At 34.6% G+C, this 18,579-nt stretch overlaps 1 protein-coding gene across 1 annotated transcript in view; it reads right to left on the reverse strand.

Annotated features, from left to right (window-relative positions):
• RAP1B (RAP1B, member of RAS oncogene family) overlaps positions 1 to 18,579 on the reverse strand; it is a 44,101-nt gene that overhangs the window by 2,671 nt on the left and 22,851 nt on the right. Inside the window, exons 2-7 of the mRNA XM_044229161.1 lie at positions 8,049 to 8,131; positions 6,633 to 6,701; positions 5,429 to 5,485; positions 4,144 to 4,284; positions 2,028 to 2,171; positions 1,047 to 1,163 (exon numbers count right to left, since the gene is read on the reverse strand). Coding sequence (XP_044085096.1) covers positions 1,077 to 1,163; positions 2,028 to 2,171; positions 4,144 to 4,284; positions 5,429 to 5,485; positions 6,633 to 6,701; positions 8,049 to 8,105 — 555 coding nt within the window. The 5' untranslated portion in view covers positions 8,106 to 8,131 and the 3' untranslated portion in view covers positions 1,047 to 1,076. The remainder of the gene's footprint in view (positions 1 to 1,046; positions 1,164 to 2,027; positions 2,172 to 4,143; positions 4,285 to 5,428; positions 5,486 to 6,632; positions 6,702 to 8,048; positions 8,132 to 18,579) is intronic.

Here is an 18,579-nt window from a genome sequence, read left to right on the forward strand (position 1 = left end):
CAAGTAAAATATAGTTTTAATGGTAAAGGAGCAATAAGCCATTCTTGTTGGCAAAGAGCAGCAGCTAATAGCTGAAGGTAAGTTTACCAAGTACCAGGCATTGATCTGATTTACAAGTATTAAATCATTTAATATGTCTGTTTTCAAAAACCATATAAAAATGTTGTATGTTCAGTTTTCCTTTGCTGTCTCATCTCTGAGCTGTTTCTGTGGTTTTCTCTGCCTGACAACTCTTCGGATATCAGCTTAGATGTCTTTTACTTTGACATATTTTCCCTGAGTCCGCAGTTTACATCTGACTAATTTGGGGTTCCAGTTATTCATGCTCCTGTAGTACCCATAAGAGCATAATGACTAAGCATGGGCTTGGGAGCCAGTTCATCACTCAAATTCTGAGCCATGCGCTCAGATCATAGGATTCAAATTTTGGCTCCTATATTTACTAACTGCAGGGCTTGAACAAGTAATAATCTTTTAGTGCTCTAGTTCTCTCATATGTAATATGGGAATAATAATAGTTCTTGCATCATAGGATTGTTGTAAGAATTCAATGAATATGTGGATAATAGTTAAGAGTGCTAGCTAGCATATGATAACTGTGTCAGGGGTTCTTATTACCAGTACTGTGCTGGACTTAGTCTATCCCTCATTTATCGTAATTTTCAATTGTCTAACTCTTCCACTAGACCTGAATAGCTTAAGGCAAGGAAAGAAGGTTGGTTTTGCTCATCACTGTACTGTCAGCACAAACCAGTGTTCCAATGGGGCATAAGTATATATTGGATGAACTTACCTAGAATATTCACTTATGTGGAATACCCTACTTTTGATGATGACATATAAAGGAAATAATTATTTTAATTACTAGGATATCATTCTAACTCATGGATACCTTAAAGAGAAGTAATCTCGGTTTTTTGGTTTGTTTTTTTAAGAACAACAAAACATTCTATACTTGTTTTCTTGAAAGAGTGTCCTTAATGAAGCTGAGGTTAAAAGTTAGAGGAAAAGAATATAAAAATAGAGGAAAAGATAAATTAACATACCTGGCTCAGAGCTACAATTCATCTAATATATTAAAGCAGCTGACATGTTGACTTTTTGCGGGCCTTCCCAGGCACTGGAGTTTTTCTGTTAATTTGCCGCACTAGGTCATAAAAGATCTGCAACAGAGTGGGTTGTTTTTTTGGTTGTTTTTTTAATTAGGAAAAAAACCCCAAAAAACAAAAAAATGGAAAAAATAAACTGAAAACCTGAACTCCACGTATATATATGAACTCCAACAAATATTCTGTTCAGCTAAGGAATAAGTAAAACTAGGTAGTCATATAACTACCAAATACTTTTATTTTTTGGGAGTGCTAAAATTTCTCTCCTTAAAATAAGAACTGAGTTAAGGAGCAGCAGAGATCTTACTGTCATTCATTAGAACATTTAATATCATTCAAAGAAAACAATCCTTTACTCTTCAAATCTTCCCTATGTTATCTTTACCCTACCACATGACTTAAGCCCCTTCAAGGCAAGAACCATGCAGGCCTTCTTAAATTTGTCTCCATCTTTTACAAAACATCCTTCATCACTACATATATACACCTGAATACTTAATCCTGTCTTTCCCACCCCTAACCTTTTCTGTCCAGTCTTCCCTTTTCTTTTTTTAAAGACTTTATTTACTTATTTGAGAGACAGATCATGAACAGGTAAGAGGGGTAGAGGGAAAACTGACTCCCCGTTGAGCAGGGAGCCTGATGCAGGACTTGACCCCAGCACCCTGGGATAATGACCTGAGCCGAACAGACACTTAACTGACTGAGCCACCCAGGTGCCCCAGTCTTCTTTTTTCTCTGAGCAAATTCTAGCACTGTTGCTTATTAACATACATATATTAACATAAGATTTTTGTCTTCAACAAAGCACCCGGAGCAAACATTAACCTAAGGTTGTGTTAATACACACACATTATTTTTCATTAATTTTAAATGTTGAATTCCAAATCGAGTTTTTTAAAGTGTATTTCACCATACCTCATTAACATTTATTTTTGATTTTGCAGAAGATTCTAAGAATGCACAGTTGTTCCACTGTCTTGCTAGGTTCTGACCTTGTTCCTTTCCTACAACTCTTTCATCTTCCAAGTCACACTTATTACCAACCAGGATCATCGGAACCTAAAAATACAAAAAAATTGTGAGGGTAAAAAAAAAGTAAGTATGTTATATAAATTCAAAACAGAAGAATTTTTTAAAAAAATTAACATATAATGTATTATTTGTTTCAAGGGTACGGTCTGTGATTCATCAGTCTTACACAATACATAGTGTCATCCACAATACATACCCTCCCTAATATCCATCACCAGCCATCCCATCCGTCCCACCCCCCTCCACTCCAGCAACCCTCAGTTTGTTTCCTGAGATTAAGAATCTCTTATGGCAAAACCAAAGAATTCTAAGAGTCAACCCTAAGGATTACTTTATATGCCAGAGAAAAATATTGAGTAACTAAAAAACTTTACAGTTTAATATGAAAGCCTGTTAAGAATCCTTCATGTGAAATTTTTAGAAAACTAGCTATGATCTACTTTTAAGAAAGGAAAAAAAAACCCCTTAAAATTACGTCCCAATGGATTTATAACTAGATATAGTTAGCAAAACACAGAACCTTTTAAAAAATAAATTATAAGAGTATTACTATGAAAAGCCAATACATTTCAAAATTTTAAGTCTTTCTAAAGGATGTGAAGTAACTTCAAGTTTTCTGGTTTACTGACATGCATTTATCAAATAATCATTCTCCATTTCATGACACAAAAAGGAGAAATTTGGAAAGCCCTGAAGTAGAATTTTTAGTTTCTCATATAATATATTATATATATTTAATATATAATATTAAATATAATATTTAATATTCATATAATATACAATTATAATATGTCATATAATATAAATTTAATATAATATATATTAAAAATCCAGAAAGTAAAATCATCCTAAATTATTAAATATTTAGAACACCTTAATCATTTGATGTCTATTTTACAAGGACACGATAGAGAGAAATAATACTTATTCTGCAAAATTCCCATTAACCATTTGGAGGCTGGCTTTCTAGAGAATTTTTGGAAAAAGATCCAAATTAGGAATATCAAGAATTTTGGTTTTTAGGAATAGACACAGAATTTTATATTTATACTTATTTAATGTAACTGACAGAAGAAGAAAACTAGTATCAGAGACAGTAGAAAATATTTACTAATTGAGAAATGGTAACTGAGCTATAAATATGTGAGCATAACCCAAAGTTCTCCTGTTTCAGAAATCTAAGAAATGGCAACATTTCCCACAGATGCCTCTGAACTCACACAATATTTGCTTCTAATTAAATTATATATGTAATACAGTGATTTTTAAAAAGTGTGGTTCCTGGACCCCAGCAGCATCAACACCATCTGTAAACCTGTTAGAAATGTAAAATCTTGAGCAGTATTCTTGACCCACTCAATCAGAAACTCTGGGAGTGAGGCTTGGCTATCTGTTTTAACTAGATTTACAAGTGATTTTGATGCAAGATCAATTTTGAGAACCACTGCTATCTATAGTATGATAAGGAATTAAAGTAATCCTTCTGAAGTTTAATACAGGGATTAAACTCCATTATGGTACACTTAAGGGACATGCAAATTAATGTTAGAATTTAATGTACTGGTTGGCTTCCTTTTAAAAGTATTATTATGTTAGTTTTCTGTCAGTTGCTTGAGATGTGTTCATATGTAGTTTTGATTCTTGTTAGAAAGGCTCTTAGGTCTACCAGAAATATACCCAGACATCTATTAGTAACATCTGCCACCCACATCTTTCCTTCTGCCCCACCAAACACATTATTTAAAAATAGGAAGGATATAACGTTTATTTTACACAGGCTAAGGAGAGAGGAAAGTTATTTCTCACTTTCCACATTATATATATTTGAAAATATGCACGAATGGTAAAGATTTATTTTTGCCTTCTAGGAAAAAATTGTTTGAAATCCCCCTCCCCCAAACACATGAACTTTAAATTCCACTTAAACTGAAACTCTTAAATTGGATATCACTACACTAAGAGTCTGAAATAAAATATATTTATTAGGAACTCAGCTTACATCATCAGTGTCTTTAACTCGAAGAATCTGCTCTCTCAGATCTTGTAAATCATTAAATGTGGACTGTGCTGTGATGGAATAAACTAATGCAAAGCCTTGTCCATTTTTCATGTATAAATCTCTCATTGCAGTAAATTGTTCCTATAGTAGAAAGAAAGCATCATTAAAAAACAATAAAGTTCTGACAGTTAATTTGACAATTTTTAAAGTTTATAATTAGCGCTCAATGAAGAATACAGTAGTGTTATGTAACATTTCTTAAAATTATAGTCTGTGGCAAGATGTGATTTGAAAAACTATTTCATGAAATAAGTTTTTCTTTAACAATAATACAACCAAAGCAGATTTATGTGCAATAAATATACTTAACTGGGAAAGAAATATCCTTTCCCCAAAAGCTATTTAAGACAGCTTTTTAATATATAATATGTATGGTACCAAAACTGAATTCCCAAGTTACTCACAGCTAGTTCACAATACTCTAGCTCTACAGGGCTCACCAGCACGCTTACCTATATCTTGCTATTTCCTCACACTTTTCCTCCTTCACTAGACTGTGAACCTTTATAAGTAAGAATATTGTCCATGGCACGTATCAGGTACTCAAACATGAATGAATACCATATATCCAGAATAAATCTTCCCTTCCCCTTCAGATACCAACAAATCTAGTTGGTTTATAAATACTCTGAAGAAAAGATACTATTCAAGTTACTCCAAAAAGCCACTGAGAAATAAATGTTTACTGAAGTATTTTCCACATTAACTAAAATACATAATATATTTTGACTTGTTTTTAAAGTACTATGAGACTGAAACTTTTAATTCAAACAATTTCTTTCTTTCTCCCCCCGTCCCTTTTTCTTTGAAAATTTTATTTGAGACAGACAGAGAGAGCACAAGTAGGGAGAATAGCAGGCAGTGGCAAAGGAACAGGAAGCCTGAGCAGGGGCTCAGAGGCAAAGGGAGCAGGAAGCCTGAAGAGGGGGCTCGATCCCAGGACCCTGGGACCATGACCTGGGCTGAAGGCAGCTGCTTAATCAACTGAGCCATCCAGGAACCTCTCATTCAAACAAATTTCTATTTATTTCTTCAGTAAATGGCCCACTGCAATTACAAAGCGCACACACACAGAATTTAAGAGAATAAGAAAAACAGCTATAAGATTTAATGCAAGTTGTAGGCTTTTAAGTAAGTTTAATGAGCATTTGTCTATAGAGTATTAGCATTTACAAGGTCAATACCACAGAAGTTGTGCACATACTTTGATACTTGTTTTACATACCGTTCCTGCAGTATCCAAGATTTCAAGCATACACTGTTGTGCATCTACTTCAACTTGCTGGAGGAAAAATTAAAATATACCTTCATTCTTTAATGTGTAAAAGAGTACCTTATTATATATAAACACTAGTATGATATTTAAATAGTGAGATTACTGTAACTTTACAACTAGTTTTATGCAATACCTGAATAGAACAGGAGAATAAACAGCTATATAATCAAGGTCCACTGACCCCCAAATTGTATTAGGTGCAAAAACCATGTGTTCTCAACATAAGGATACCTCAAAGATCCAAGCTCTGTGTGAATCACTCAGAACTTAATTCTGGGGAGGAAAAGATTTCAAAATAGCTCAAAATTTTTTAAAACCAGTACTAGTTTCAGTAAGATCAGAAGTCATTCTGTCTATCTCAACACTGCCAGGCTTTATTTAGATATACCTTCATTTCTCTAGATAACTACAATCCCCTTCACCATATTGGAACAATGTTCAAAGAAGCGAAAGACACCCAGCAAATAAGTTATGTATCCTAGTGACCCCTTTACACCTAACATTTCCTTGGAAAATAAGTTATTTAGAATTAGATTCGGAAAGAAAAGAGTAATACTGTCTCAAGGCTTTCCAGTTTCTCTGGTAGACTGTGGACACAAAGGGAAGAATACAAACAGTATCTACATAGCAGCGGGGGGGGGTGTGTCAAACTGTTACATAAGGTGGGGAGATAACTCTCCCCCTAAATTAAAAATGTCTGCATATTAAGTTTTATTGTCACATGTTGTATCTGTGGACATAGAAACAATTCTATTATTAGTAGTGATACTTTAATAAGAAGGGAGCCTGACAGTGTTCAGTTTTTGGTGGTGTTTGGGGTGGACGGGCACAACTATCACTTGAAATGGATAGCCCAATTCTGAAGTTTGTGTGTCAAATTACAATTTTAGGGTCGGATAAACTTAAAATTCTCTGAGGATTACAGGGAGAGAGAGAGAAAGAACACATACGAGCAAGTGTTTTTACTATTTTCATTAACTGGTATGGAAACAAGACCAGGAAATCAAGTGCTTTTTCCTACTAATTTTTAAATAAACTCTTGCTTCTTCCTCCGACTTTGTAAACAACATTCAGCAATTACAAAGCTAAAACTAAGAACTTATATTTATAGTAAAGTCAAAAGCAAAAGTCTTCTAGAGTAAGTAACATATACCTTTCTATAAGAATCTTCTATCGTAGGATCGTATTTTTCAACAAAAATTCCTTGAACAAACTGTACAGTCTGGAAAAAAAATATACCATTTACACTTAAAGAAAACAAGAAATTCAAATCTGTACGCTTTGCACTATTGATTTCACATAGCCAGTTACATCATTGATGAAAATATAACCACTACTACATTTAATGTATGCATTTGGTGAGTAAATTACCTTAGAAAGCTTTTAAAAAACATTAATAACCACTATTCTCCCTTTTAGGTAATTCTAACTTTGGAGCTCATATATTTAAAATTTATTTATTTTATTTTTAGAGAGGAAAAAATGGGGGGAGGAGCTTTAGGAGAAGGAGAGAGAGAATCTAAAGCAGGCATCATATGCCCAGTGTGGAGTGATCTGAAGACCCAGAGCTGAAATCAACAGTCTAACGTTTAACCTTCACCTACTGAGCCATCCAGAGGTCCCATATTTAAGCAAAATTTTAAATGTCTTCTATTTCAGTCTTAACAGCTTAAATTTGAATTTTAATTAGAAATGGGCTATTTGTTTCATGTACAAAAGTACATACCTTCAAGACACCTCCTCATCATTTTGGATATATTTACAAATGAAAAAGCAGCTCATGCCCCACTGCATACATTTCTCAGTTTGATTCAAACTTCAAGTTCTGTGCTAGGTGGCCATTCTAAGTGGCTGAGTGAGATGGTCAATCTGTTTTACACTGGGGCTTTATTAAACTGAACTAGTCATCAAGTCATTTTCCTTAAGTATCTCTCCTTCCCCAGCCACTACTGTCAAACTGTCTTTTTTTCTCACTATATTATTACTTTTAAAATATTTTATTTTTAAGTAATGTCTACACCCAACATGAGGATTGAACTCACAATAATCAAGACATACATGCTCTTTCCACTGAGCCAGCTGGTTCCCAATCGCTACACTATTTCCCCCCCCACTACACTATTCTTAATACAGAAAGCATGGCTGCTAAAATAATGTGAAAACTGGACAGTCATGGGTTGTATTGGAAAAAGGTTTTTTAAAAGCTTTATTTAATATTTTCAGAAAATACATATTATAAGCCAAGTCACAATAAGAAAGACCAAAATTCATTCCTACCTGGCTCAGAAATACAGATGGACACAAATTTATATGCTCCCACTCTCTATGCTTAGGCCAAACTGTATTCTGGCATATCTCATGCTGGTCTGGAACCAACAGACCAGAAACAATATGATCTACACAGGTCCAACTAGAAGTGGACTAAAATTACAAGAAAAATACACTGCCTCTAAAATCACTTAGATTTCACTTTAACAAATAAATGAAGACAAATAGTCAAAACCTAAAACTCAACAGAAAAAGAACATGTGTTGCAATGAATAGCTTAGGTAGGGTGATAATGACTTACCAGAGCAGATTTTCCAACGCCTCCTGAGCCAAGAACGACTAGCTTATACTCACGCATGGTGCAAACTTGTCAAAAGCTAGTACCTTATAAGGAAAAAACAAAGAGAGAGAGAGAAAGAGAGAGAATTCTTAGGTAATATATCTTTGTATTCATGTGCTTCTTATATAAATTAGATATTCAACCAAATAGTTAAAAAAAATGATTACTCTACCATACTAATATACACATTTGATAAACAGACTTACTAAAAGGATGCTACTGGTAGGGCTCTTTATATCACATCAGAGGTAAAAAGAAACCACAGAATTACTGATGTGACTTTAGCCCTAACCTAAATTCAAACAAAATAAAATATTTGCTCTATTTAAAAAAAAAAAAAAAAGAAAAAAAAGGGAGGGGGCTGAAAAACAGCACGAAGGGGTATATTACTGGTTACAAGATGGCAGTAACAGGCATGTTTAACTCCCTTTCCTGAACTATCTGTAACCTTGAGTCACAAGTAGCTGAGTGCCTACTAAGTGTGGGGATATATACAGTCAATTAACAAAAAATTCCTGTCTTCACTAAGCAATATTCCAGTAAAGATAAACAGGCTAAAACGAAAGTCTGCAAACTAATCCAGTCAATACACCTCTTTCTGTACATAAAGTTCTGTTGAAATACAGCCATGTCCATTTATTTGTGTAGAATCTGTGGTAGCTATCTTGCTGTAATGGCAGAATTTAGTAGTTACAATATAGGCCATCTGGTCCACAAAGCCTAAAGTATTTACTATCTGGCATTTACAGAGAAAATCTGCCAAACCCTGGGATACATGAATGGTAAATGAGTTAGCCGAGAAAATGGACCAAATTATCTATTCCTCAAGTGGGGAAGGTACAAAAAGTCTGAAAATGGTTAGAAATCAGAGACAGAACTGAAGAGTATGAGCCCCAGACTGCTATGGCTTTCAGTAAGATGAAATAGTGGAAATCAAAACAAAACCAAAAAGAAAAAACCCATACCAAGGCTTATTACCATCAAATTTCAGTACACGAAAGATAGAGAAAGAAGATCCTAAAAGTTTCCTGGCTAGGGAAATAATAACAAAGCTCTTACCATCCTAGAAAGAAAGAATTGGTCAATGGCCATGGGACAAAAGCAGCCACCAGAACAGATTCTAAATCTTCTTAATCAAGAAATGACAGTTCTGTAGTCATAGTAACAAGTAACAACCATAAACAGAGCCCTCATTAAGATTCTTTTTTAAAGATTTTATTTTTTAGTAATCTCTATACAAAACACAGGGCTCAAAGTTACAACTGCTGAGATCAAGAGTTGCACACACTGAAGCTTACACGAGCCAGGTGTCCCACACTTCATTAAGACTTAAAACCCTTCTACCACCCAGAAAGTTCCCAATGTGCCTCTTCCCAGTTAATTAACCTGACACCCTTTTTCTTGACTCTAGTGGCTGCTTTATTTGTCAAAGCCACAACCTCTTCTAGGAAGAACTTCATTTTTTTCCTTTAATAAGGTCCCAATATAACCTTGACTTTTGTACTTACATCGGCAAATGACAAAAACTGTGATATTGACAAGTGTGACTTAACCAGACTTATGACCAACTTCTAAAATGCCAAAATTAGTAGCTTAAGAGGAACTGCAACTACAGAAAAAATTATGAGACAAAATAACAATCAACAGTCAACTTCTTTAATTGATATTCCGGGGCCTCAAAATAAAATGACTAAGATAGTCTTTCTTTACTTCCCCCTGCTCAAACCTCTGGAAGCCTACTCTCCTTGATTTATTCTGTCTCCAAAATACCCACACAATCCTATTCCTTTTGTTCTTTCCCTTTACCTCTGAAATGAACTACTTTTCTTGAAGGTTTCTCAGCAAAGGAACAATTTTATTAGCCTCTTTAAAAGGCAGAACTATAGAAACAGAGTTTAGACATGAGTCTAGATTTAGTTGAATTTATAGTGAGGATTTTCTTCAATCTCAGGGAGACTGACAAATTTGTTTCAGAATTTCAACTTAATCACTAATTAATTAATTTCCTCTTTATAAAGAAAAATGGTTAAAAGCAGAATAGGAAAGACGAGACTCAAACCACCAGCATATTTTAAAAAATTGGTCTTGGGAGATCAAGAATCTACTTAGGAACTACACTATTTTAGAAGTCTTTCTTAAAGGTAGATTGGTCAAGATTTAAAATTGTAAGCAAAATAAAAATGACTTGATATGAAACAAAATAAAAATTGATGACAGGAAACTGTAAAATATATTTAGCTGAGGTAAAGGAACACATGTTTGTTCTTTCTGTTAATTGGGCTCAGACCTGATTGGGAAACTTGAAATTTAAAAAATCTAGCAATTTAGGGGTGCCTGGGTGGCTCAGTGGGTTAAAGCCTCTGCTTTTGGCTCAGGTTATGGTCCCAGGGTCCTGGGATCAAGCCCCACCACAGGCTCTCTGCTCAGCGGGGAGCCTGCTTTCCCGACCGCCCCAACACCCTCCCCCCAACCCTGCCTACTTGTGATCTCTGTCAAATAAATAATAAAATCTTAAAAAAAAAATAAACAACAAAAACAAAACTAGCAATTTAGAAATCTATAATGGGTGAGATTTTTAAAAGACCCTTACAAAGTGAAAAAGCTAGAAAGAAAAACAAAATGTCTTTATATTCTAAGAAATGGGAGCCTATGAGTGAGGACACATTTTATATAATGCAAAGAGAAGAGCCACAGGAAGGATCAATGTTCCATGTTTACTAAGCAAGAAAAGTACAATGATTCAAAATCTGTCCCATAATGCTGCTCCAAGGAAAACTGGAGCACCCAGCAATTCCTGCCCTTTCTCCACTGGAGGTAGACATGGCCTAACTACCCAGAGCCACGAGTGAATTTTTTTGGGTGATGGAAGTGTTCTAATGCTGGTTGTAGTGATGACACACAACTGTATAAAGTTACTAAAATCCCAAAATGAAAACAATGACACAAATGATTGAATTAACATAAAAATTTCCATTTAAAAATAGACTATAAAAAGTAAACATTTATGGAATTGCATTTCTTAGTGAGATCACTGAGACCTGTTTCCCCAATTGATTCATTTATCTATAGTAAATATTACCTGTTGCTAGAATTAGAATCAGGTTCATCCACATTATTGCTTCCATCAGTAATCTGTTCCTTCTATTTCTTATGATAAAAAAAATATATCCAAAGAAAATACCCATTGTATGGCTACATGACATTTTCTTTACCCATTCATCAGGTGATGAACATGTGGATTATTTCTGGCTTGTGGATATTATAAATAATACTTATTGGGGGACCTGGATGGCTTAGTCAGTTGAACATCTGACACTTGATTTCAGTTCAGGGCATTTTGTGTCAGGGGAGGTGGCCCTGAGACTGAGCCCTGTGTTGAGTTCTGCGCTCAGTGGGAAGGCTGCTTGGGATTCTCTTTCTCCCACTTCCCCCATTATCCTTCTCCCCACCTCTCTAAAATAAAAAAAGTAGTGGTTGTCTGTTTGTTTTGATTTTAGTAATTCAAACAGTAACTTTTATTACAGAGAGCCCTATGGTCATAGAAAATTTAGAACTGAAATTTTAAATTTTGGTAGAGAAATATGATTAAGTTGCTAATAAACTTTCAAATCCAAAACTGGTGGCAAAACACATGTAACTTGCCAATAAGAAATTTTTGTAACAAGCAATACTGGGGTAAAGTAATTCAACTGAGCAAAGTCACTTAATTTTTATCAGTATTTCTCCTTCCATGTCTAAAAAACTAAAATATTTTTATCTAAATCCTGATAAGTAACAAGGCTAAGGGTATTTTTTTCCTTAAAAACAAAAACAAAAACAAAAACCCAGCAGTATGATAGCTAAGATTTGGACTAAAATCTGCTTTTCAAATAGGTGCTTTCTACTATACCAGCTTTAAATTGTTTACAGATTCTATGATTGAAATAATGTATTTCAATTTCAGTGACTGACAGGAATGGCCATTATTTCTGTTTTTAAAAGGACTCTGTGGTTGTATCTAGTTTTCGCAGAAAAGACAACCCTGTTCAGTAATGTAATGTCTGTTATTAGCTTTTTTGGCAGAGAGGAGGGAAAAGGTGCTAGCATCTACATATTTGTGAGCTGAGGGCAGGACCTTCCTGTTCAAGTGCTCTTAATGCCCACGAATGAGCACTTGAGAGTCTGAATTTCTAAAATTTCAGGCACAAATTTGAAGGGGAGAGTTACATCAGAATTTCAAAGGGATCTGTGGTAACTGTTGTTTGAGACACTGAGAATAACTGTTCTCTTTGACAGAATCCTAAAGAGGGACAATTGACAGCACAGCATAGTGGTTCACAGCACCCAAGTTTCAAATCCTAGCTTTGTATAATCCTGCCAAGTCATGAAACCATTCAAAGCTTCACTTTCTCTATAGGGAAAATGGAAACAATAATATCTACATGATAAAGTTGTGAGGCAGATACACAAGAAAGTAAACTCCAGAAAAATAGGGAGTTTTGTCTGTTTTGTTTTCTAGAACATGAACTAGTGCCTGGGGCACACAGTTCATGCTCAATAAATTAAGGAATGAAATGCAGTAATTTTCTTTAAGAGTCATTGGTGCCTTGCACATAATAACAATCAAAAGAGAGCTTTTTAAATAATAATAGGACCAGTGGTCTGAGCTACTGTTCCAGCAGCCACAACTGAGAATTGCTGCTCTACTCTTACCTATCCACTAGCTCAATAAAACATGTATGAAAGAATACAAGTAAGAGACTGCAGTCCAGCTTTTGTCTGAGGAAGTTTCTTCTAGGTAGGGAAAGATACAATATATAGGCTAAAACTATTTTCCAACCATATTAAGTCCTCCTGTCACTATAACCAGTTTGGATCAACTGAACTATATTATAATTCTTTAAGCTGTAGACTCTTCAAGTTTACTACCATATTCTACTAAAATCTAAGAGGCACTTAAAAAATACATTTTAGGGGTGTCTGGATGGCTCAGCTGGTTGTCTGCCTTTGGCTCAGGTCATTCATGATTGCAGGGTCCTGGGATTGAGCCCTGTTTCTCCCTCCCTCTGCGCTCACCCCCTCCCCCGCCCTTTGTGTACATACTCTCTTTCTCCATCAAATAAATAAATAAAACCTTTAAAAAAATACATTTTAACATCTCTGCAACTAGAATGTGTTACAACCTCCCTCCCATGTCAATACAAAAGGAAAAAGCTAAGTACATGTCAGTATTCTGAATCGTTTAAAGACATAGTTCAGGGAGAAAGACTGGGAAATAATCCTCTTGCAAGTCTTTAAAAAACAGATGATTTCACAAAAAATTCTGCAATATTGGTGTTATCTCTGACCCTTAATATTAATTACACAAGTCAATGAACTTTACTATACCTCAAGTTTTGCAGACTGTAATTTTGACAGCCTAGGGAGAATCTCAGTACACTTTAGGAACAGTGAGAAAAATCCCGAGATTGTAATATAAAATGAATTTTAATTCCCTTGAATGTATAAAACAGATATGTGATAATGTGGGGGATCATTTTTCTTCTACTTTTATGTTTTTTTTCTGAGAGTTTTATTACTAATAAACAATTAATAAAATATACAAATGAAACCAAAAGTAAAAGAGGAGTTGTGGAGTTGTCTTGTAATTAGCTCATGTTATCATTTATGAATGCTGATAATCATTGGCATTTTAATTTTATTCTTTTAAAGATTTTATTCATTTATTTGACAGAGAGACAAGCAAGAGAGGTTAACACGGGGGAGTGGGAGGGAGAGGCAGACTTCCCACTGAGCAGGGGGCCTGATGTGGGGGGGCCCAACTCCAGGACCCTGGGATCATGACCTGAGCTGAAGGTGGACACTGAATGACTGAGCCACCCAGGTGCCCCAATCATTTTTATACAGTGGTCATTAGTAATGCAAAAAACACCAAGTTTAGACAGTCATTCAACTCACAATGAGTAGTAATTATTATACTTACGCTGGCAGAGAGAAGTATCTTTCAGAAAAATATACTATTGGTGACAGTGCATGTTTAAATAAAACAAACAGGCAAGCTTAAAAGAAGAAACAATTTTTAATCCTATTTTTAAACCTTAATAACTAGTATGCTTGTTCTTGAAAGGGGCTAAGAGGTATTTATTGAAAATTACAAAATTAAACATTGTTTTAAGTGCTTTACAGAAGAATTATCAACATAAATACTGACAATATTTACTCTAACAATGTAAATAGTAAATTTTAAACACTTTCCTCTCTATTGTCAAAGCAAAATTTATCTTTATATTAATTAGCATGCCAAAGCGTCTACCTAGAAAGAAAAGATAAGTAGGGTAGCAAAGAATTTAAGTTCTAAGTACTTTAACTGGTATGCCACAATCAAAGGATTGTATTCTGAAAAGCTTGCTGGTTTACTTTCTTGTACTTCAGGAGAAAATAAAGATTAAAATACAAGAAAAGATACAAGGTAAAATTACAGTACTTGATATTAGAAATTACTAAGAGTTCTGGTAACCAGATGTTACTGCCACTTGGAAGAAATAGGAAGTACAGTTAAAAACATTTCACAATCAACTAAAAAAACCCCAAAACTACATTGAAAGAAATCGTAGCAACTTTCAGGAAATTAAGGGCAACACCACGAGAAAATGTTAAATGAAAATGCCATCAGCAATGGGAATGTCCTGGTTAAACATTGCCAAAAATTATGGTGCTATTGGTCAATTGTGAAACATTCTAGTTTGACTTTTTAATACAGGTCACGCGCTTTGGTTGGTTTACATATGTTCTTTTTTTGTGGTTATTCCTTGTAAATAATGGCATTTATTTGTAAAATTTAGGTGCACTCTGAAAGTTAAAAGCAAAGTTAAGAATTGCTAATTAAAAATAATATGCCTAAATTAATCTGCATTTGAACTAAGCTTTAATATATTAAGTCATTAATTAATGGGGCACTCTCAGATCCTCATTTTCTTCTGGTAGTTAAACAGGTAAAGAATGTATATATGCGAATTGAGAATGGTGGTTTACCAATAATGCCATTTCTGAATTCATTAGCAAGGAAGTGTAACTTCCACAACAAGCAGGCATTTAAACAATTATAAATATGAAGCATGATTCACATTACTTCTCCAACAATCTAAGATTACAGATGAAGCAAACCAATTGGTTTAATAAATGAACTGAGTAAGAAATAGTTGGGGGGAGGTAAAAGTTGCATTAAAGATTGGGTGAGGGGGGCATGAGGGTGGCTCAGTGGGTTAAGCCTCTGCCATCAGCTCAGGTCATGATCTCAGGGTCCTGGGACTGAGCCCCACATTGGACTTTTGGCTCAGCAGGGAGCCTGCTTCCCCACCCCTCCCCGCCTAGCTCTTTGCCACTTGTGATCTCTTTCTCTGTCAAATAAACAAATAAAATCTTAAAAAAAAAAAATCTCTTAAAAGAAATGGGGGAGGGTAATTTTAGGAATTATATATTTACATGTAAAGATTTCTAATTTTAATTACTTATATAGAGCTTCTAAAATTTGTATGACTTACAACCAAGTTCTGATCAATGAAAGTAACTGACACATCTTAGACTTTGCTGTATTTGTTGCAGAACAAGCACTTGGGATACCCTATTCACTAATTTAAAAGGTTATTTTATTATTACCTTCTACAACTTCCTCCACTTACTCTACAGATCTAGTTTTACTGGCATTTTTTTTCCCAGTTAATTTAAGAAGTTGTTTATTTCTAGTCTCAAAGATAATCATAGCAAAGACATGAAGGGACAAGAAAACAAAACCTTCTAGGGCTCCTTGCCAAGTCAGGTTTCATGGGCTGCGTCGTAATTGCCTGAAGTGAAAGTTGAGGAAACAGATGCAATCATAGTCTACCTGAAGTTCAGTAAATATATCCAAGATAGTACTTCATCAACCAGAAATGAACTGGAATTTTCACAAAAATACAAAAAAAAAAAGGATGCTATGATTCTGAGAAAATTCTAGAGACTTTTGAGTCAGAAAAAATAAAAATTCAGTAAAATTTTAATTTAAATGTGTTCATTATATAAAAATACATATCCCAAAGGAAGTAAGTGACTTGATTATCTACCACTCTGTATTACATGTAATTTTCATTAATAAGACCTAACACAGACCCAACTTCAAATATTATTGACCCTAATTATGAACCGTAAGAGTAATTCTAAAAAACACTGTGGAAATAAAGCATAAAAGAATGATGGGTGTATTTTAAAAAACCATATATATATATGTATGTATACAGTTTTGCATATATATATATATATATATATATTCAAACTATATACACAGTTCTAGTTTTTAACATCCATTCATTTACTGATGGCACACGGGCTGCTTCCATAATGCTGCATTAAGCACAGGAGTGTATATGTCCCTTCAAATTAGTGTTTCTGCATTTTTTGTGAAGGAGATTAAGAATACACTTATCTTGATGAGCACTGACAAATATACAGAACTGCTGAATCACTATATTGTATACTTGAAACTAATTTAACACTGTTAACTACATTGGAATTAAAAAAAAAAAAACTAACAACTCATAGCTTTTACTTAGTGTTAACATTTACTGAAGACCTACTCTTGTCCAAGCTGTGCTAATACCTGAAGATTAAAAAAAATCTAAGAAATGATGACTTATACCAACATTACTATAACATTTAATATTAAATATCAATATATCACGAGTGCCTACAACATATTAGGTACAGCTCTACCCAATGGGAATGAAGCAGTGAACAAAAGACTCTGTCCTCAGAATTTACAATGGGGTGTAGGGGAACACAAAAATCAATATAAAACATGTTAGAAGTGATATAAACAATATGGAGAAAAGAAATAAAAGTAAGGTAAGGGGACAGTGTGGGAACGGAGGGATCATCTTGCACAATATGGTGATAAAGGACTTCTGTTAAGGTGAAGGTACTATACAGGTGAGCCTCTAACAAAGGTTTGAGCTGCATGGTTCCACTTACATGCAGATTTTTAAAAAAATACAGTACAAAGGAGGGAGAAATGAAACAAGATGGGACCAAGGAGGGAGACAAACCATAAGAGACTCAATCTCAGGGAACAAACTGAGGGCGGCTGGGGGAGCGGGGAAGGATGGGGTGGCTGAGTGATGGGGGAGCGGGGAAGGATGGGGTGGCTGAGTGATGGACATTGGGGAGGGTACATGCTATGGCGAGTCTGGTGAATTATGGAAGACTGATGATTCACAAACCTGTATCTCTGGGGCAAATAATACATTATATGTTAATAAAAAGTAAATAAAAAATAAAATATAGAGAAAAAGTAAATAAAACAGTTTAGTACTGTAAATCTATTTTCTCTTATGATTTTCTAAAAACAATTTCCTCTAGCTTTTTTTGTTCTAATAATACTGTAACACAATATATATGACATAAAATATGTGTTAATCAATACTTCCAGTCAGAAGTAAACTATTAGTAAAGTTTTGGGGGAGTAAATTATACGTGGATTTGACTCTTAATCCCCACGTTGTTCAGGAATCAACTGTATAGCTCAGTACCCAAGGCCCCCTTTCAATAGACTGAATTTGTGTTTTCAAAAAAAGTTTCTAGCATTTGGCTTTATTCTGTTTTTTAGTTTCAAATCAACATCTCTAGTAAGATAATATGCCAGTTAATTTGTAGCTAAAGTTAAATTTGGATTTGGGAAAGTCACAGAGATCTGTCTAGAATCCATTGGAGAGCTCATGGCTAAAATACCCCTTCTTCCTCTCCTACCAGGAGCAAAAATGGGATTTCTGGAGCAATCTAAATGTAGGTGGTCTTATGAGATATCATTATTCAATATGCACAAAATGCCCCTCAGTCATTTCCTTTGCCAGCTCTATAGGGAAAGACATTCACAATCCCATCTCCAGCACCACTCCCTCCATTATTATGTAGCAAGAATACTACATACACATATCAGGATAGAATGTTTCTGACTAGCAAATACTTAGAATGCAATTCTTACAAGGGTAGTGTCAAGAAAGATTTCTAAAGTATTCTTAACTGTCCCAGCACACAATGATAGTTCCTCTTTCTGACAACCCACACCAAATACTTCAGCACTTGATTATATACTGTCTTGTATTGTTTTCTAAGAAGAGACAACAAATTGTAGAAAGGAACATTATCTTAAGGTTTAAGAAGCTTGGCTTTATTTAAAAAGTTATACAATTTGAGATAAACCACTTTGTGCTCAATTTGCAGTTTCCTTGTTTGGAAAATGAAGGAACAGGGAAGGGGGAAGTACTGTACACAGAGTTGCCCTAGATGAGACATCAATGTCTGAAGCTGCAAGGTGTTAATATTAGGGAATGGTGTGAATTGTGTCCAAGGGGAATGAATGCTTTTATAGCTAAAGTCATTCAAATTCTAAAAAATGTGAATATTGTGAAAACCAGTAAAATCTATGATCTGGACTGTGAGTCACTAGTTTTCTACTTCTGGACTAAATGATCTCTAAGGTCTC

The sequence above is a fragment of the Neovison vison genome, chromosome 12 (genome assembly GCF_020171115.1).
Source record: "Neovison vison isolate M4711 chromosome 12, ASM_NN_V1, whole genome shotgun sequence".
In the NCBI taxonomy this organism is placed as follows: Eukaryota; Metazoa; Chordata; class Mammalia; order Carnivora; family Mustelidae; genus Neogale; species Neogale vison.